Genomic DNA, 21,604 nt, shown 5'->3' with positions numbered 1-21,604 from the left:
TTTTTGAAATATAACCATAGTTGCTACATGTATTACTTTGACATATAGCAACTCTCTGTCTGCTGCTTGAGTAGATTTCTTTAGTTGTCTATTAAACAAAGATGGTTCAAGCTGTGAGTCTAATGTTTTCTTTTGCTGGTTGAGTGGATTTTTTTGTAGCATGAGTGTTATTTTATGTATTTTATGTATGGGAAAAAAAGCATATTTACTTAGAAATGGCTTAGAAGTGTTTGATGTTGACAATTTGAGGTTGGGTTTCCCTGTGCTGACAACAATGCTGAAGCCATGACAAATCCTGTTTGGATGATTTGTGGTTTCTAGCAGCTTATTAACAGAATAAACAGCTAATAGCATGAACTTTACTTGCGATTAAGTAAGAAGGTTCCAGAAAACCTTTAAACTCCTTAAGTAGTGCAAGAAATTCCCTTTCAAATGGCTCCTGGAAGCAATTAAAGATGTTTGTCTGAAAAAGTGAAAGAGAACACATTATGCATTACAGTAAAACAGATAAAAATCAAAGCCTTACGCTGCCAGCACCCTGAACATGGCATGTTCTCCATCCTTCTGTGCCAGCTGGAGGGGTGTGTCTCCCTCCTGATTGGGTAAAGTCAATGCCCTTTGACCTCTTGGCTGGTGAATTAAGAAACGGGAGAGATGGACCAAACCCAAACGCACCGCAAGGTGAAGGAGGGTTTCTTTGGGCTGAAGTTCAGCAGCTAGAGAGAGAAAGAGAGGAAAACACAGAGAAGATTTACAGTCAGACACATTGTTGACGTAAAATGCAGTATTTCCTAAAAACAGAGGAAGAATCATTCTTAATCACACACTATTTTCAGCATTTGGGAAAAGTTTTATGCAGGGCAGTTTAAAGTGATTGAACATTCTGCATTTTAGTGTCTTAATCGAGCATACTTGAGTTGAAAGAATAACTGCTAGATAATCTTACAATTTGCCAACATGTCGCCATGTGGTAAATCCTTTTTCTTTGAGGTTACTTATGTAAACCTTTCCATCATTCTTCACAGATGTACAGATCATCTGCTGCATATGTATGGAATGTACTGCAGTAGCATACCATGCAGATGAAGGAATGAAGAGCTCTGGGTTACATAAGGTCAGCAGTATATCAATACTATTACTACCTAGAAAAACAGGATATTTCACTGAGCTAACACCTGCTATAAAACAGCTGCTGCCTCGTGCCTCGTGTGCACTAGAGGATAAGGAAGTATAAGGGCATATAAACAATGCCGAGTCCGCTTGTAAATCCGAATGATGCTTTAACATGCACTCACAAGCTAATATGTTGCAGCAGCACCAACAGTAGTACTGATCATTGCTTAGCAGTCACAAATCCTGCATATACAATACACCTTTGTTGTTTTGTAAGCACAGGACAAAAGACTTATTAAGAGAGGACCACAGGTACTTTATCTTTGTGCCTATCCTCTAAGTGTGGGTAACTGGCTGAAAGTTGCCATGGTACTGTCTTTCAAAAGGTGAAACAACGTGCAGAAGAATTCAACTCTTATTTTCTCTTTTCCCTCCAATTTGTTGCTGGAGCCCCGAGATGAACTGAAACGCCCTGTCACCTCCACAATGGCGCCGTTAATTGTGACCCAGTTTCAGCAGACGGAGGAGAGTGAATGCTGAACATACCCTTCATGCAAAGTTCAACAAACAAGTATGTCATTGTCAAATTTGACCAGTGCACTGAAGGACTAGGGGCCAACAGCTATTTGCATTTGCACCTCGCCCGTGTTTTGCATGGACATTTGCTTTTTCTAAGCAAGCCATGTACATAAATATACTGGTGTTTAATGAGAGGGCTGAACAGGGCATGTGCATTTGCTGCGTGCTCTAGTTTGTCTCTGGTCTCATTTTCTTTTACAATGATGAATACAAAACAGTGTGGAGCTCCAACTATATCAACTCAAACTTTTCCACACTAGGGCAGACAATCTCTTACTTTAAATCTGGAAATGCACAAATGTTCTTTTTGCAGCATACTGTTAGTGTTTCACCACTGTTTCCTAATAATGAGGAGAGACTTCACTGCTTTGAAATAATGGAACATCATAAATAACAAAAATCTGAGGCCAGACGCCAGAAACAACTCTGACACAGCTGTGGTGTAAAGGTGGGGGAGTGCAGTGCAGAGGAGGATTGTGGGAGTTGATTTAATAGACACAGAGGTCTGCAAGACAACTCTAATCTGACTGAAGAGGAATAATGGCAGTAATTGCTCTCCGTCTTTGGTGCACACCAGCCTCTGCGCGGCTGGTTGGCTGGTCCTGCACATCATGTGATGGAGGAGCTGTGCTACAGAATCAGATCTCATGTTGGGTTTTTAATCTCCTGAACACCAGAACAATGATATAGTTGATAGAGCAATGATATTAACCTATAGAATTAATATTACCTGTAAAGGGTTTGTTCATCTGAATTGTAATAAAGTATACTTTCTAATGTTCCTCTAGTGAAATAAGGCTATGAGGATAGTATTGGTTTTAATTTGTCCAGTCTTAGAGGTTATGAGATTTATCTACACCCCAAGCAAATGAAATTTAATTTATGGTGCTCACATAACCCCTATGTATTACTTATGGAGATTTACTTTTTTTCATTTCCTTTTATCGGATATATAATGCTAGAAATGTGGACAACATCTTAGCAGTCATTAGCATCAATGTTTTGCACAGCAAGACAGAAAAATATTCCTAAATTGGTAGTTGTTACAAAACATGCACCCTTTGATGCAAAAAAATATTTGCTTACAATCAAATTATACTGTGTTATAGCTAGCTAACATTGGCTACTATAAGTACTGTTGCCATAACAAGCTAGCTCAGTAGCTTAGCTAGACATAGCATAACTTATAACTCTAATGTTTGCAAGTTTGGTCATTTGATGATGAAAAGTACAAATAAACATTACAACCTTCAAATAACACTGGTAAATAATAAGTTTTACCTCTTCTGTTAGCAAAGATTATGAAGATAACTAAATATCATTAACAAAAACATTGATTCAAATATGGGTTATTTTTGATTCACTTTTGGAAGAGTGTAGGTCCGAATGACCTTTACACGTAAGGGTTAAAAAAATTCAACAACAACATGTCTTCCCAGAAACAGTGTCCCTTTTCTCTGAATATGTCACATACCCTTGGCTTTCTAAGAAATAGTTTCTATAAAAACAGGATGAATATGTCAAAACCTGGGCAAATAAAACCAAAAGATACTTCGAGTTAAGTTATAAAATACGGTTGTTTTTTGTCTTTTTTCCGTGAACCAGCTCTTTAGGAATGTCTCTGGATACAAAACAGCGATAACAATAAATGAGGGAAAAAATACTTTGGGAGTTAAAGAATTGCATACTTTCTGCCACTCATCCCAGACGTTTCCTCAAATCAGCTGAGCGGAGGGGAATCCCTGACCTTTGACCTGGATGATCCAGGAAGTAGTGGAGCGCAAACTGAAAGTTGTGGAAACATCCTGAACTCCTCCGAGCAACTGAAATAAACCTACAGACCTCCTCAATGTGCTTTGTTTGGTTTAGAGTGGTTTGGTTTCTTAAGTTTAAATGACTCATACAACTCAATATGCAGACTCATCCGTACTTTAGTGTCAGAAAGCATCATGGATAGCTTGGAGTGGCTACAAAATTACCTCTGGCAAATAAAAAGCTACAAGACCGCAGCTTGTGACTTACAGTCCCACCTCCTATTTCGTTACCTTCTCTGGGCTGTTTGTCAGTGTTTTTCCATTGCTGAGGGTAATCCATGTTAGCCATAGCCTGTGTGATTTTCTCATCCAGCTGCCTGACATCAGCTTCATCGCCTGGACTTTGTCTGAGCCGCACATCCTCCTCATTGCAATCTAATGGTCCAGCAGTGAGCACCTCGTCAGCTCCCTGCGCCCATGTGGAAAACCTCTTCAGGACTTCTAGGTAGCTCTGGGGGCCAAGCTGGTCCCTGTTTGCACTCAGGTACTCTGCTGCTTCCTGGGCAACATCCTTGACATATTCAAGAGATGCTTCACCACTGCATGGCTTGACCTGGTCCTCTGCGTAAAAGTAGGGCATGACAGAGACAACTTCCACAAGGTCATGGCCTATGGGAGACGGAGAAAATCATGATAGGAAAAAGTGAGACGATGACAAGCAAAGAGAGAAATCTGAGTGTTGTTAAGAGACTGACGGAAGGACCTACCAGGAGCTGTGAAGCACAGGGTGAGTCCATCATCTCCTCTTTTTGCTGAAGTTACATGTGTAAGTCTAGAACCTTGTAGAACCACATAAAACTCTGCGTCTTCTGGAGCTTGGCTGGCTTGTAATATTACGTGGGCCTCCACCTGTCCCTGAGATGAGAAAAAGGAAATCCATCCATTTAATCACCAGCACATGGTTAATAATAAAATAGAGGCATCTCTAATCGCTCCTTATCTAATGTAATTACTGAGCTATCACATTCTAATAGCTCCAATTTAAGATGGACATTAGTAAGAGGTCTTGACTACACAGCTTTCTTCAGAAGGAAAGTGTGTCTTTTCTTATCACCCAGCTGACACGTTCTGATTAGCTTCAGTCAGTCTCATAAAGTTCACTGTACTCGTTGTACTAGATAGAGGAATAAAAAATGGGGCAGCTGGGAAAAGAGGAAGGAAGAAGGACACCAGTTATTTTCTCACAATGGGAGTGTACTGCACCCTACTGAGCGTCAACTTCATGATCCACCTTCATAATGAGATTCATTATTTCTGTTACATCATTGGCCTCATCTAAACTCTCTGACCAACAACAACAACAACCAACAACTCTCATCTAAACATGGACAAAGAACAAGATATTCCCTCACTCACATGATTCAGTGCATCTGATATGCTTCTGCAACATATAACCATTGACGTAGGGACATCAATTCATTTGTGAATTGAATGTTTTTTTGTTGTCACTATCAACATAGGAAACCACCAAGCTGTTAGCTCGCCCACAAAGTATTATTTTCCTCCAGAGAGTGACCTTTCTAAGAGGTCTGCTCAAAGTGTATCATTCAAGTTCAAGAGGGATTGCATACTTGGAGTTCCAAGATTGTGCAATATCCTTATCTTCTGTTTTCTTGTGTTCAGCTTAGGGTTTTATCTTGTGATTTATGGGGCCATCCTTAAAGTTAGAGTCAGTGATTCTGGAGAAAGATTGTTCAATACATGTTTTGTCAAATTCTGCAAATATCTGTTCATGGTCCACTAGCTGTACTTTCTGTGAAAAAAAAAAAAAAATCCTGTGTCCATACAAAGCACTAGCTCTGTAAATGGGAAACAAACAAAGTGGCTCGGACCGAGCCACAGAACACAATTCCAACCAATCAGCAGGGGGCATTTGTGCTCGTGCACAGGACAGGGGGAAGTCATCAGTCATCAGAGAAGCTGTCTGTGTGAGGAAATGATGGTCTCTCATCTCCAGCACCTGTTGAATGATGGGGAAGGGCTGGTGAACTGGAGGCCAAGAGGCCGAGGCCAATTTACATAGAAAGTGTTTTCTTGTGGAACAGATACGCTTCCATTTTATTAAATTTATCAATCCACACTAACTCTGAGACAGTCTCATGGAGACACTCCATGTTTTTTTACACTCCAAGTCTATTTCTGTCGCTTTTAGTGAAGCGTAGTCTGAGTAGGCAGCTGTTTCCATCACACAAATATCCTGCTGAATATGTGTTCTGAAGTTATTAACCACATCAATGAATCAATAAATACAAATTCTTCCCGTGGAGCCGACATGCGAACTATTTTGGTTCAGTAAATTTCCTCTGTCAGTCAGCCTGGTGAAGGCAGTTTGGCCGGCCGCTGTCCTCTCAGCTCCACAGGAGCTGTAGCCGACAGACGGCTGCTTTTGTGGACAAAGATGCTGAACGTGGGAGTGAGAAGTGGGGAGGCTGCAGAGAGGTGGAGATGGTGGACAGACTATTGTGCTCACATGAGATGAAGTTTTTTTTCCACTCGTGATAATGTGTGAGAATCCCAGACGTGACTCTACAGCTGACGATTCGCTCTGGATTCCGCCATAATTCTCTTTTGGTCACTTCCTTGGCAATGCGCGTCCATGAATTTGGGGGATGGAGTGTCTGAAGAAGCACGAAGGGAGGGGTGTATTTGTGTGGGTGTTCAGTTCAAATGTCAACAATCTTTCTCCAGAATGACTGACTCTACCTTTATCTATCCTTATTGTTAATACTTTAGGCAAAGGCATCCATCATGTTAAAACTTACCTCTAGTGCCTACATCAGCTACTCTAAAGCCACCTGGTACGGCATTTTATTGCATTACTGTCATCCTTAGTTTTAATATCTGTAATATTTTAGCAGCATAGCAGCTAAATACAACAGACTGAAGCATACACAATTAAAAATTACAGATAAGATTGTGTATGGATTAAATAAAAATCTATGTAATTGTCTTTAAATAGCACTGAGTCACCCATGCCAGTGACTCTGTGAGGCTGCAATGATCAATGTGAAGAAAACCAAACTGTTGGATATAGAGTATTGGAAAAATTGAAATTTTGACCTGATGATGATGCTAGATAAAAGGTCAGGGGATCTCCAAATATCAGTGACCATGAATGTCTACGAAAAACTGCACTGCAATCCACCGAACAGTTGTCAAGACATTTCACAAGGAAGCATGAATGTCAACCTGCTGGTACTGCTAGAGTAAAAGTCTAGAGATTATCAAAGTCAGAGGTTTCCTTCCCTAGGGAACATGAACGTTTCACCAAAATTTGTGCCAATCCATCTTGTAGAGATATGAAATATAACTAATCAATCAATAATAGGGCTGGCGTAACATCTACAATTTTGGCTCAATCTTCCTTTTATTCTCTTTGCCCCTAAACTCTTGGAGCTTTCAAGAGTCACTGGTTCAGAGGTAGTAAAGTGACTGACCTCTTGTGTAAGCAGGCCATTGGTTTGGACTGATAAGAATGACTCAAGCTGCAGTTTCTCAGCTTGTTGTGCGCGCTAAGTGGTTCGCGGCACTACCACTTAGTGCACACTTAGCACAGTTAATGTTATCGCTGATTGTTTTTCCACATAACAAAAAGATAAGATGTTGGCCTGTGGTTCATGCAGCCTTCCTGATTTTTTGAAAAGGCTGGTTATGGCATTTTGAAAAATGCTGAATTTCATTCAATTGTCTTCAAACGTCTTGATGTTTTCAAAGTAACCATGACATTTCTATTAGTCTTTTGCAGAGATTTGGACACAGATCATGTAAACTGTCACAAGAATTCTTACTATTTATCGTCATTGGATGGGTCATCTACCGATATATCATGTCACTTTCAAGGATCTTTATCCACTCCCTGTCTTTGATGTTTTATTTTTTTTGTCCTCCAGCTATTAGATCTTAAAAGTCTGTGAAAGACACAGGAACATATTATTACACTTATTTTTTAATATCTTTTGATTCGGTTTTCACTCCTCCAAGGTAGCTGTGGCTCCCACTTAATCATCCCAACAATCTGCAGCAGCCTCAGATAATATTGCTTTACACAGGCGCAATTTGATTAGACAGAATTTGGTTGATCCTAACTCTATCTCTGGTGCCTTAGGGAACAGGAAGGAGGATGCTTGGGTGGTGATAAGACGTCAGGCTGATGTGATCTACGGCCTTTTCTCCAGCCCTTTATCATGACCCAGCCTGATCCAGTAACAATGAAATATTCAACACCTTGTGGTTTTACCTCATGCCTCGCATATGGGCAGTTCTCAGGTCAGGCAGAATGTGTTTATTATTGAACATAAACATAGAGAGGTTTATCATATGCAATAGCTGTTTGATACAAATCTAAAAGGCAACCGTGCTGTGTAGGACTACTTAAATATGACATAATAACTGGGGGGATATTTGTTCTCATTAAAAACACCTAATCCACTGTCAGTAAACATGATTTTATAACCTCCATGTGTTGCTGTCCGTTCAGTGGGGGAAAACAATAACAACAGATCCACTGCCCGTTGTCTCCAGGAAACCGGCAGTCATCAGCTCTAGAGCTCTTTGCCATGATCTCCTGAGTGCAACACGTAGATGACGTCAGGGGAGCAAGATCACTGCCACCACAACAACAAAAACAGCTCCAATAACAGTCACTTCTCTGTAGTGAGAAGACAGCCTGACGTCAGCCGGGACCACAATATTCTGTTTAAAATATTAACAATATTTTAGTAGAATTGCAGTATAGTATTTCAGCTAACACACAGTCTCATTAATAAAGGTTCTTCCACACTTTGTAGTGGATGGATCCTGACATGAAATTACAAAAGAAAAGGCTTATGTTACAGTCACAATAAATCATTATAACTTAATGGTTTGGCTTTGATCAAAAACCAACAGAGGGCTGAGAAAAAGCACATGCTTGGACTATTTGACCCACTTTGTCCATTTCATAAACATTCACACAAACTAATACATCATGCAAATAATTTTTCAAACTCAAACAATGTTTTCAATATTTCTGAGTTACACAATATCACAGTGACATGTTGGCTACTCACATCCAAGCTAAAAGAAACTCTCACAGGAGTCTTGGATGTGACAGCTCACACAGTACTGTAGGCCTTTTCTCATACTCAGCTAAGACACATACCTCTGATTTAATCTGCTGTGCAAATGAGATACTAATAGTCTACATGTCAGAGAGGCTGTCATTAAAACTGGCATGGTGCCACACACATTTCATTTTAAAGAAGTATAGATATCTTGTTACATAATAATACCAAGAAGTAACTGGATTTTTTGGTAAATGTTTACTGAAATCAATAATTATGAAGACTCATCTTGACAGTGTACACTTGAATATATGAGAAAGCCCTTGTAATATGAGCATATGTCTCTATTTGTTCAAGTAAGAGAGATTTTTTTTGACCGACTGAATTCTTTTATGACTGAATGGCTTAAACGACTGGCAGGGTGAGGTTTTCTATTGATTTGACATGTGAAAAGCAAGGCGAACACAATCACCACAGCACTTACAAGGGAAAAAAACATAAACTCACTGGCTCAAAGAGCACTGTAATAAATAACACTATCAAACCGTATTGGCAAATGAACAAACACACCGCAACAAGGATATACTTACATATTTCCATTTATGAGTATGTGTTGAGATAATGACTACTATAAAGAAACCGTCTATAGTCATGCTAGCGGCTCTGTGGGGCTGTATATAGGGACAACAGTGCTTAAGGGATATGGCTGGTGATTTTCTACTATCCTACTTACAAGCAATGTGTGTGCATCCAAAGCCTGATCTATCTTATTCCTCTGCGCCATAGACCTCCGCTGTTGTCCAAAAACTACTAATAACACAGCAATGAGCCACAATGTTGCACTGGGCGACATGTTCTTTCACCACAAAGATTATGGTCACAGTAATTTGTTTAGAAATGACTACAAAGACTAGTAACAGCGAACACATTTTCAGTCTCTTGAGAGTAGTTCCATGCAAGGCAGACACCACTGAGCCTGTGCGAGAATGAGGTTCTGTTTACAGAGCTTCGCTAGCTTGTTGTGCTACATATCACAACCTCTTGACTTTGTACTGAGTTTCTTTGAGAAATTTACAACATAGTACATGTAGAAAAATATAGAAAATTGCAAGACATATCCTTTAAAGGCTAAATACTAACACCAGCACATTAACATGCTCACAATGACAACACTAACATTTGAAAGATTTACCATGTTCACCATCTTTGTTTAGCATGTTAGCATGCTAATATTTACTACTTAGTACAAAGCTGACACTGATTGGAATGTCTAGTTTTGACGTTGTTGGACATAAACCAAATTGGACAAAACTAAAATTTTGATCACTTTGGTGGTCACCAAAGATATTACTATTCATCTTCTGGGGAACATGAATGTCTGTACCAAAGTTCATGGCAGTCCATCCATGAATGTCCCATCGAGTAGATGTAGAAATATTTCATTGAATAAGTGAAAACTTTTATCCGCTGGCTTCATGCTCTGGCAACCATGAATGCCTGTGCAACATTTCATGGTAACCCATCCAATAGTTATTGAGGTATGTCAGTCAGGAGCAAAGTGGTGGATCAACAAACAGACCGACATGGCTGTCTCTGGCACTTATAATTGAGCAACGCATGTTTTTTTGTGTGTGTATTTTTCTCTCGCAGTAACTTTGGAGCTCTCATATTTCAGCTTACCCATAACATGAGCACTCACTCTTCTTGTTTTCAGTTTTCCTCACACATACACACCTGGATGAACAAATTGCACACAGATTGCTTTGACTCTCAAGCTCAATAAAACCTCCTCAAAAACAGGAACTCCCACGTTTGCTGCCTGCACTTTAATGCAGCTATTTATTCATTGATCTAGCCTAACAGTCACTGCCATGGGCCTGACACTATGTTGTATGTGTGGAGGTGCACCATAAAACTTTACTAGGCGTGTTACAATAACAGCCTTTATATCACAGCAGTGTGCTGTGGCTTGCCCACACAAAGCCCGGCATTGAAATCTGGATCTCATTCAGCAGTGAGAGTTGCTCCTGTTGAGCTGTGACCTTAGAGGGTGGAGACGCCACTTCCTCTTAATGGAGAGGTGTATGTGTACATGGTAGAGCCCGTAATGATTCACATGCCTAGTTTTCAGACCGGTCTTCAATCAGCCTCTATGAGTGCAGGGAGGGAAAGGGTTTTGCGCAAGCCCCCCTCCCCCCTCTGAAACTGGTGACACAGCAAAACAAGCAGACACTCTGCTTACCAGAAATCTGGCAACGCTTCAGTGACTGGCCCACCCAGGCTTCCACACACACGGGAGAATAGGGGCAAGAGAAAGAGAGAGAAAGAGAGAAAGAGAGAGATGGAAGATATGGAGGATTGAAGGGCAAAAGGAAGACACATGGAAGAAATGAATGTAGCAGAGAGTTCTACTATGCCAAAAAAAAATTGAAACAATAATTCAAACACACCTGCACACTCTGCACTCAAACATGTTAGAAAGAAAAGAGTGTATTTATTTAATTTACACAATGGTGTGTGTATACTCCTTACAATAAAACGCCTAAATAATGGGTATATTCTGTTATTCTGGCTCCCATGTTCTCTGTGGAAGCCATGCTTTCAGAGAGCCTTGTCATTTGGTGAGCAGACTGTGTAAGGCCTGGCTTCCCCAGGGACTGAAACCCTCCTGGCTTGGGTTTCATTTGCGACACAAGGCTTGCCAGTCAACCGCTGCACAGAGAGGAGACTCAGGGCTAAAAGAGAGGAAAGGGATGGCAGGAGGGAAAAACTAGAGTGCTCTAATTCTGGTGAGAAAATAACTGAAGTGGGTCTAAATGTGGTAAACTGCTCGAGAGACTTCATGTACGTATCCAACCACACCCTAAAAATACCCAAACAGACCCCCTGTACTAGACCACTAACACATGAGAGAAGCAAAAACATGCGGGCACTTACATATAAAGGCACCTCTCTTCTGTTCACCTCCATTTTCTCCCCATTCATGAGCAGATGCCTGGAGAGGATAGAGTCATGTCACTACAATGTCAGGAGAATACAACAGAAAGAAGATACAATCTAAACTGTTATACCATGCAATCATTCATTTCATTGCAATAATAAGTGTTGTTTATAGAGTTCAGGACAGTTAGGTCTGTCTCCCAGAGGAAACAATGGAAAAACATACAGTCACTAAACTGGGATGCTCAAGTGATCATTGATAATGATTTGAAAACAGAGAATACAACAACACTTCATACACTCATATATATGCCACAATAGTTACAGTAGTTACAGTGTCCGACTCTTCAGGCAGGATGCAGCAGGGGAGGAAAAAGTAACCGAATCATCTGCAAACACCTGATCCGCTGTGACTTCACTCTCAGCTGTGAATAGTGCATGACCTCAAAGCTGTACAGTGGCGGCAGCAGGCTGCACTTTGCCTAGACACTCATTGATTTTATGGGTCAGCGCAACATTACTTGTTTGTTTTTGCATATACACTGTATACTTGCATTACAAACCAGTTCTCTGTTGTGAATTTCTTTTTTTTTTCTTCTGACTTTCAGATCCCAATTAGAGCTGCAACCAACAATTACTTTTTATTGTTGATTAATGTTCTCCATTAAGCAATTAATTATTTGGTCTATAAAAAGTGAAAAATGCTCATCGCAATCAGGTAACATCTTTAAATGTCTTGTTTTGTTCGACCAACAGTCCAAACCCCAAAAGATATTTGTTTATAATTATACACGAGAGGCAAAAGTGGAAAATCCTCAAATTGGAGAAGCTGGAACCAGAGTATGTATTTCTGTCTGAAAAATGACTGAAATGAATCAACTGACAAAAAAGTTTTACAGTATCGATCAATCAACATCATCACTTTGGCTCTAACCTCAGTATCGCAAATACAACCCCTTAATCCACGTATAAAACAACAATAAAATATCAGTGATTTTTAATGACAACTAGAGCTGCAAAGATTAGTCAATACACAGAAGATTAATTGGCAACTATTTTGATGGTAAAGTAATTGTTTGTAGCTGTTTTTTAAGCACGAATGCCAAAAAATTTTCAGCCTCTGAAATGTGATGATTTAATGCTTTTCTTTGAAGAACATGATGATAAACAGAATTTCTTTGTGTTTTGGATTGTTAGTTGGACAAAAAAACAACAACATTATTTTGTGGGGCTGAGGGGAACTATAACTGACATTTTACAGACAAAAGATTAATTGATAATGAAAATAATCATTAGTTGCATCCCTAATGATGACACTCATCTAAATATAAATATAAATACTCTGGGTTAAACCAGAGATGACTTTATTATTATTATTTTATGAGAATAAACCTGTTAGGTGACATAGCAGACCAACAAGTCAAATGAGATTCACTGTCTTAAAAGCAGGTCCAATCACATTATACTATAATACACTGACTGATGTCCTTAGGGTTTGTCAAACAATAATATCACTATCATGTTTGCGTACTGTAATATTATGTCCAAAGGACGTCTTATCAATAGGACTGCAATGCCACAGGCCTGGGCGTCTATTTGTGTTTTTAAACCTTTTCAAATCCATGGGGCAAAACCATTGTGATGTGGAACTAGAGAAGGTTTACATGTCACATTGTAGAATAAACATTGTCCAACGTTTGCAGGTGGCACCCCATTAGGTCAACAAATATTCTGGCATGCTAATGTTAATGTAAGGTTTACAGACATAATCTGAATCAACACATCGAAAGGATCAAGATCCTTCTAGACTGGAGCTTCTCCAGTTCAAAAACAACTTTCAAATTGTCAATGAAAAGCAAAAATTAACCATAATGTAATCACGTAAGCAAAATAACTTGTAAGATTAAATCTAGCATCCACAGTTTGTAGGCCATGTTTAATATTTGAGAGCTTTTTTTTTTTTTAGTTTGCACTGAATCCGTGTCAGTCATTGTCCTCAGCATGACTTTAGCCTCTGACATGTTCAATGTGAATAAGAAACCTGACCTGGCTGGTGGCCACACACTCCAGAACAGAGCGTGAGAAAAGAGATTACACGTAACGAGAGAATGCACGCTGTCAAAAAGCGTTTGGGAAACTCATTTTGACACCTACACATGTGATGCAAATATTTTCAGACGTGAGCAAGTTGATCCTGTTGTCCTTCGATTTCTTTTTTTTTTTTTTTCAGGTGATGCATGATTGAATAATCTAATTCCTCTCACATGATAAGCTGCAATCAGTTTTAGGGTGTCTGAAAAAGGTGCATTTTTCTGCTCTCAGCTCCTGGTAATTATGCGTTAATTTGCTACAAATATAAGACTAGTGTACATCATCATTTCTCAGGAGAAGATGCACAATGTAATGATGAAACTAAATGCTACAGTTAGCCAACAGTGTCACTGTCACTTCATGATGAAGGCTATTTTATGATCATACAGTAAAAGTAAGATGGGTGGTTATATATGAAGCTACATTGACAATAGACTTTGTTCCTATTTTAGAGGGTAAATACTAACTTACATCACCTTTTTCATAACCTTTTAATGAGACTTAAAGGAAAATAGCCTAACTGCCAAGCCACTGAATCGACTGTACAATGAACAGGTGTTCAACAGAGGTGAAAACAGGCTTTAGATAATGTAGAACATACATTATCAGCATTCAAACATTTCCAATAGGAACAAATGACCTCTATTGCTTTCACCGGGAAGTGAAACTACTGCATACAGTCAGTGAATGCATCAACTGTTGAAAACTGAGCACAGAAAGAGACTGAATCAACAATTCCTGCCACGCTTTTTACTGTTTACCTGTGAACGCACCAGCATTGATTATCCCTAAATTAATCAATAAAACCAAAGATTCTCAAAAGTCTAATCATTGCTGCATCTCATTGCACAATGTTTTCTTTGTTTAAATGTTATTTAAAGCAAAAGTTTTCCTGTTGGGAATGAATCAGCTTGCCATTACCTGCTGTCGTCTCTCTCTCTCTCTCTCTTTCTCTCAGCTCTCGCTCCGATCTGTCGTGAACTCAAATATCGCACGACTTTGTATCTTGAGAAACTTTATGTGTTGCCCTTCCGCTTAATGCCTAACACATTTTCACGCCCTTATTCCGTATTACTGCCTGTCTCGCCGCTTCATCCGTCCCTCCGCACCGGGAATTAGAGAGAGACGGTTGCGAGTTTGTTTGCAGGTGTCGCCAGAGTTGTTTCTCCTCTCTGCAGCCTGCTCCTCTGGTCCAGCCCCCTCACACACCGGGCTGCCTGCAGAGCAGCCCCGCAGGCAGGAAGGATGAGGAACATATGCCTAAAATATGAGTGAAAGTTATTTGGACCTGCAGTATGTCCCATGTGCATCTAGTGTTTATAGTAAAATCCCTTTAACTCTTTATATGGTATATGTCCATAGCCTTTTATGTTGATTGCTGCAATTTACAGTGTTGTATGGGGCAACGGGTTCAGTTGTAACACAGGCCAGTTGTAATTTCAATTTCCTCCAATCAGAGACAAGTTGGAGTGATATCACTCTCTGCTGGCGCTACTTAAATTACGGAAGCCGAGAACTGCCGCTTTTGCAATTATTTTTTAATGCAGTTATCTCAAGATCACAAGTTAATTATTTTGTTATCTTGAGAAAATTAGCTTTGTTATCTCAATATAACAAGATAATCAACGTGTTATCATGAGAAAACAGAAAGGTTGTAGTCTTTCATTACTTACAATGTTCATCAGAGATCAGTAGTGCCAGCGTTAGTGATGGGAGAAACTAAGCTTTCCGAAGCAGTGAATCTTATGAAGCAATTGTGTTGAAAATGGTGTTGAAGGATTTGATACAGCCAAAATGGCGACATCTGCTGGGCAACTTTGACATCGCTTTTATATGTAAGGATTTGGGGTAAGACATCATGAAACAGGCAAAATATATGTAAACTCACCACTGTCATCTGTTTGATGTTCTCCGTCATATTTTATTCAATAAAAGTTATTTACCAAAAACTGAGATAATTAATCATCTGTTAATAAGGCTTATAGTAACCCCTATCTACTTTTATAAACTCTTTGGTGAATTAGGGGTGAATCATGACAGTGATCTTTAAGGCTAAAATCAGGTGTGATCAAATGAACCAGACATCATTTTCAAGTTCTCCATAATTATCCCGTGATCTCGACAAAATAAACGTTGTTATCTCAAGAAACTGGCCTTTTGTTTTCTCAAGATAATGAGATAACCTAAATTAACCAGTTATCATGAGAAATGAACTCGTGATCTTGAGGTAACAGCATTAAAAATATAATTGCAAGCATGGCCGTTCTTCTTCTTCCGTATTATACACCACAAGAAGCAACATGCATTTTTTTGTGTTTCTGATCCAGGAAATAAGTCTGACTCAGAGATAATGATAGTATGAAACAGATATAGTCATACAATTCTGAGGTATGTATAAGGTATTATTATGTCATAGTTGAGTGTTGTTATTATCTCCTGTATGTTTATACTGTCTCAGTTTTTGTCACAGTGAACAGATCTCACTGGGCCACGAGATAACAAGATTAGTGTCAGAGGTGTTGTGTTTATTAAAGGAATACTCCTCCAGCAATTCAATATTGCACTTCCATAAAGTTAGGCAACTCACAGAGGTTTTTTTTTTGTTGTTTTTTTTTTTTTTTACGGTCAAAATCAAAGCAGCAGAGGCCAATTTGTGATTTTGTCTAATTTTCAAAAGCTCCCTAGAGCCACAGAAAACATTAAAGATCCCATCAGACATATTTTAAGACCTATAAAAGAACTGCACTAATTGATCATTTGTGTCTGATATGGGTTTTCTATATAAAAGATTAATTACCTTATTAAAGATTTTTAAATGACATAAATTCCTATCATTGAAAAATCCAGAATTTATGAATATCAAAATATTTTTAGTATTATATTTTTAGGGGATTTTTTGTTTAAATGCTGGACACAAGATGTCTTATACTTCATTGAAAGTCCATTCTCAGTGTATGTGCACTAGAGGCTTCTAGTTTCGATGCCACACTTGTGTAAATTGTACACCCCTTAAACTCAAAAAACATAGAGAATTTTGCACTTTCAGCAGATGACTGTGAAAACAGCTTTCAAGTGTCAAACCCTGCACATACAGGACCAGTCAGCCAAAAGTTTGGACACACTTCCTCATTCAAGTGAATTGGAAAGTATGTCATTCTACTCAGTGAAGCTCAAATATCCAACCGAAGGAACAATAAACAAAACACATTTTTGCGTGGAGGAAGGCTTTAAACAACTGGCTGACTGATACTCCCCGTGACAAATAAATGTGTAAAATTGGTGGAGTGGTCCTTTAAGGTCTCGGACAAGCAGTCAGTTGCAGTGTTAAGTGACTCAATACCAAATGGACAAAAATATATTGATCTAACCAAAAACTGATCACTCAGACCAGGGGAAAAAATTGATAAGTTGGAAATTAAATTGGAATAATTAATAATCGCGCATAATTGACATTACTGAGGCAGTTCACTGACTATGATTCTTCTCTAACAGAACTACTGTTAACCTGTTTTAGTATTTACCAATATCCTGCAGTTGTCACTTGTGGCCACAGTGGCCGCTGTTCAACAAAGGTTAAAGGTTCACTTTAAAGGATATGGCTTGCATTTTTCTATATGTTTCGTTCTGTCAACAAATCTCATGTGCAGAGCCAAATGAACAATGAACTGATCCTATTTACAAGTAATGTGTTTGTGTCCAAAGCTTGATATATCGTATTCCTCTTTGCTGTAGACTTCCATGAGAAAATCCCCAGCTTTATCCTTTAACTATTCAACTGTTACTGATTTTATCACTATAAAAAAATGTGACTGTGGTACTAAGCAGTAACATTCAGCACAGTCAATAGTGACCTTATAGTCGTATGTTAAGGTGATTTATAAGTATTTTCATAACTCATATCACTACAACATTCCTGCAACCTACACATAGTCATCAGATAACGTGAGATTTTTGTAACCTGTAACACCGGGATTACGAAAAGTTTATTTTTCAATCAGAACTGCATAGTTTTTAATTCAAATAAAGAAGAATGACTTGTGCATCAAGAGAAAAAAAGACATTAGTACAAGCACAGTTTCATACCAGAGTCCAATTTGCATACTTTACTTCCTAATGCTCTTCTGTTGGATAAAAATCTTTCAGGTCTCAGTTGGATTGTAATCATAATCACACAGACGTTCACACAGACGTACGACATTAACAGGAAACGAGAGGAAGACTTTCCCACCCTTCCTGCTCCCAGACTTATCCCACTGACTGATAGTGAGCAACAGATTAAATGTCTGAAATGAGGTCACTGCTTACATGCTACAACAATGCTGTCTTATATTTAACACAGTCAGCAATCTGAGTTCATTTTACTGTGTCCACAGGAAAGTGTTGTATTGCTTAATTGGAGAGATGAGAGGATTATAGGCCATTTGGGAGAGGGGCAAATCCCCCAATACATACAGTACTGTAATATTGAACCTATAAGACTGTGGTGCCATCTGTTGGCAAAAGCATAAAGGAAAATAGGAAGTGAATGAACAAACAACACTGCCATCCTGTGGAGGTTTTCCACATAACATTCTACACGCATCATCTTTAATCTCCCATTTGTTTTTCAACATTGCAAAAAACCCACACTGGATAAGGCAAATATAATGTGGTTTATTTTCTTGTCATTATCTTTTCAGTGCAAGTGATCCAGGTGCCCTGTAGGTGGCGAGAGCAGTACACTGGTGGAATTCATCACCCATCAGCTGAGGCTCACATGTCAAAACAAGGCGGCCAAGACCAGAGTAGCGTGTGATCTTGATCACGACAGAACAAGCACAACTACCTCAGTGCAACTGACCTGGAAGCTTTTTATTCTGAAGACCCCCTGGCATCATCACAGCGGCATGGACGGTGCCACAACCCTTGACCTCCTCATTAGAGACTCAAAAAACAAACAACTAAACAGCAATAACAAAGAGGCCTCTGGACAATCACCCTTGTCTCTTTTTGCAGTGCCTGGTGCAAAAAACAAAACCTCTAATATAGAAGATACAAAAGATTTATAAAGCACTGACAACAGAAAGAGACCCTTTCCTAACACAGTCACCTTTCCTGCTCATTTCTGTTAGCTCTAGTCCTTTTTTCTGAAAAGACATTCCTTACACGATCCAAGAATAACAGCTTAGGAATTGCTGTGTGGTAATTTATATACTTGAACAAACTGAGCCTCCAAAGCTGCGCTTGACCTCTCAAACACACTAATCATGAAAAAATCAGCCCTTAAATTTAGATTGAGGGATTTGAATTTTGCAATACAACCCCTAGTCAAGGCAATGTTTAAAGTTCTTTCTTTGTTCTTCATTGAAGGAAGGTTTTTGCTTTACAAAACAACCAATTCCAGTGGGTTTTTTAAAAAAAACAAAAACACAAAGAAAATGAATTATTTGACCTCACATAGTTGACATGTTAGAGCCTCGAAGGATGACTTGAACATATTTGCAGCATAGCATCAAAATAACGCAGAGGAAAGAGGTTAAAGATAAAAATAAACTGGCATAAACATAGTGTAAACAATATTCAAATATAGCATCAAACAGAAAAGATGGTATAGATTGTAAATATGTTAATGTAGGCATACAGAGAGCATACATGAAAAAAAAATCCCTGAAATATTTTACTTGTGCCAATACTAGAGCTTTGCAGTAATGACTAATGAATGGGATAAATACTCCAAGGGCTTGAGCACTGTTCATCCTGCAAAGCCTAATCACACCATTAGGAAATCACTATTTTAAAGCTTTTCATGCATCCAAGCGGTATCAGTGACCTTGATACCGACCCCACAGAGGTTAAATACCTGGGAGTCCATGCCAGTCAGTTTGAACTGAAGAAGCACCTTGGATAAGAGGCAAAACGTCCTCAAGTATCTACAACTAAGACGTCCACTTGCCCTCAATTGAACCCTCTTTGGATTTTCATGCATTACATCAAAACAAACAAAGAAAAGGATTTAGATTACCACAGCGATTAAGAAAGACTAATGCCATGTTTACGCTTTTCAATTGAGGGATTTGAAATATTCCACGGAAATATTTGCTGTCTCTAAATCAGATTAATATGTTGTAACTTTGACCAGTCATTAATATGGTAAACTGATCTGAAGGAATATTAAACAAGCTCAAAATCTTTCTGCTTTGTTGAACTTTTCCTCACATAAACCTCTTGTCAAAAATATGGTGACTATTTGATTATTATGTGGAACATTTGGCCGTCAGTGATCTCAGGCACAAGATAAGTAATCATAATTTCACTGCAGCCATTAATTGGAATTAAAGACATTAATACCACTGGGCAATATTACAGAGTTGGCTTTTTAAAGCCTTGAAAATGTTGGATGAGGGCCTGTAATGAAGTCAGTTGTTAAAAATTCCTAATTATTTCTGAAGAACTTTTATTTGTTTATATATGTTTCCTTATAAAGATGTAAATGCGCAAAAATGTACAAGCTTAACCTGATAGCGTGTTTGAATTTAAATGGCCAAATATGAATATATGGAGCTATGGAAAACTACACCAAGTGCAAATAACTATTAATTCAAATATGAAATATCTGACTATTAAAATGCAATTGCAATACAAACTGGCTATTGGATCTGATCACTTGGTAATTGTTCTTGTCATTATTCCAGGTTAAACTCCTGTTGGATCAATATTTCACAGTTATAAGGCTACTTAGTTATTTCTGTTATCATTATTATTATTATTATTCTGTCTAATTAATGGTGTTCAAAAGATTAGGACATATAGTACATTTTATTTTGTATTTTAAAAATGCAAAAAGTATTGCACATATAGACTAAACCGTGATGTAGTAAAACTGTGTTAACATGGTTCACTGTCAGATTTAACTCTGGGTCAAGATGAACTACAGTGGTCTGACTGTATGTGTTCATCATGGACACATCAGATGCCGCAGGTGTTCCTGACAGTCTATAGAGGCACTGGAAGATGAAAAACATCAATAATTTATCCAAACAACTACACTCTAAGTCCAACAGTTTATATCAACCATTTACTGTAAATCAATTGTCTCTCATACACATGTGTCAGTAAAGGTCATGGAAACAGAATGGTGACATTTGACCGAGGTGATGTTAGAGCTTCTTGCCCTTCAATTTTTCATTTGCACTTGGACTTGACACAAGTTGACCTTATGCTATAACTGTCTGCTGGAAAGAAGAACTCTTGGATTACTGATCGCCTGGAAAACAAATTGTTGGATAACTGAACCCATGGAAAGCCCATAACGGAAAACTCCTGTAAAACTGACCTGCTGGAAAATGGCTTTTAATGGGCCCCCTGTGGAGGAGCACTTGCTGGCTAGAGTCAGACGGTGGTTCAATTACTATGCAGGTAAGACATCTTTTAATATCATGCCTAATTTATTAATTCATCTTCCTGAAATTCTCAAAAGCGGTTTTCTATAGAAAATCAATGAAATTTGTTGAATATAAAGATAAACAGGTAATAGAATTTTAGCTGGCCAGTTAGGAAAACAAGGTTTTGTTGGAAACAGCCACATATACAACGTTTTCTCTGTGTAAAATGATTACTGTTTTTATTATTTGAGGGCCTCAAATTTTCCAATATGGTCATTGAAAGTTTTGGAAAAAAGATGGCGACTGGGCCATTTTTTGAACAATGCAAGAAATAAGTTTTTCTTGCGCACCATGATGATGGAAATTTTAGGAATCCTTTTAACCCGGCCAATATAATAATCATAATAATAACACAACATAAAGAAAATAGTAATAAAAGTTACGATGAAAAAGCCTTCCTGAATAGAAAGGTTTTTAGGCCTTTTTTAAAAGAGACTAAGGCCTGTGCTGCCCTCAGATGGTTAGGAAGGCTGTTCCACAAGCGTGATGTAGCTGAGCAGAAGGCTCGATCCCCCATGGTGCAGAGCCTAGTACTGGGGGCCCGGAGGAGCAAGCTGCTGGCAGATCTGAGGGTGCAGGTGGAGGTTTGTGGTATGATCAGTTC

General features: G+C 38.7%; 2 protein-coding genes across 5 annotated transcripts in view; one reads left to right on the top strand and one right to left on the bottom strand.

Annotated features, from left to right (window-relative positions):
• The window catches only part of arhgef28a (Rho guanine nucleotide exchange factor (GEF) 28a), a 47,299-nt gene extending 31,832 nt beyond the window's left edge, over positions 1 to 15,467 (bottom strand). For 2 of the 4 annotated variants that reach the window (XM_067573775.1, XM_067573776.1), the window contains exons 1-5: positions 14,501 to 15,467; positions 11,486 to 11,543; positions 4,214 to 4,361; positions 3,738 to 4,115; positions 527 to 716 (exon numbers count right to left, since the gene is read on the bottom strand). In XM_067573775.1, the coding sequence (XP_067429876.1) occupies positions 527 to 716; positions 3,738 to 4,115; positions 4,214 to 4,361; positions 11,486 to 11,533 (764 nt within the window). In that variant the 5' untranslated portion in view covers positions 11,534 to 11,543; positions 14,501 to 15,467. The remainder of the gene's footprint in view (positions 1 to 526; positions 717 to 3,737; positions 4,116 to 4,213; positions 4,362 to 11,485; positions 11,544 to 14,500) is intronic. The other 2 variants (XM_067573777.1, XM_067573778.1) reach the window with 1 other exon arrangement.
• The window catches only part of LOC137170414 (NLR family CARD domain-containing protein 3-like), a 31,397-nt gene continuing 13,884 nt past the window's right edge, over positions 4,092 to 21,604 (top strand). Inside the window, exons 1-2 of the mRNA XM_067573779.1 lie at positions 4,092 to 4,233; positions 18,259 to 20,974. The gene's annotated coding sequence lies outside the window, so the exon portion shown is untranslated. The remainder of the gene's footprint in view (positions 4,234 to 18,258; positions 20,975 to 21,604) is intronic.

Source organism: Thunnus thynnus, chromosome 19, assembly GCF_963924715.1.
Source record: "Thunnus thynnus chromosome 19, fThuThy2.1, whole genome shotgun sequence".
NCBI classification, from domain to species: domain Eukaryota; kingdom Metazoa; phylum Chordata; class Actinopteri; order Scombriformes; family Scombridae; genus Thunnus; species Thunnus thynnus.
Note: the sequence above shows the minus strand (reverse complement) of the source record. Positions and strands in the feature narration are given on the sequence as shown.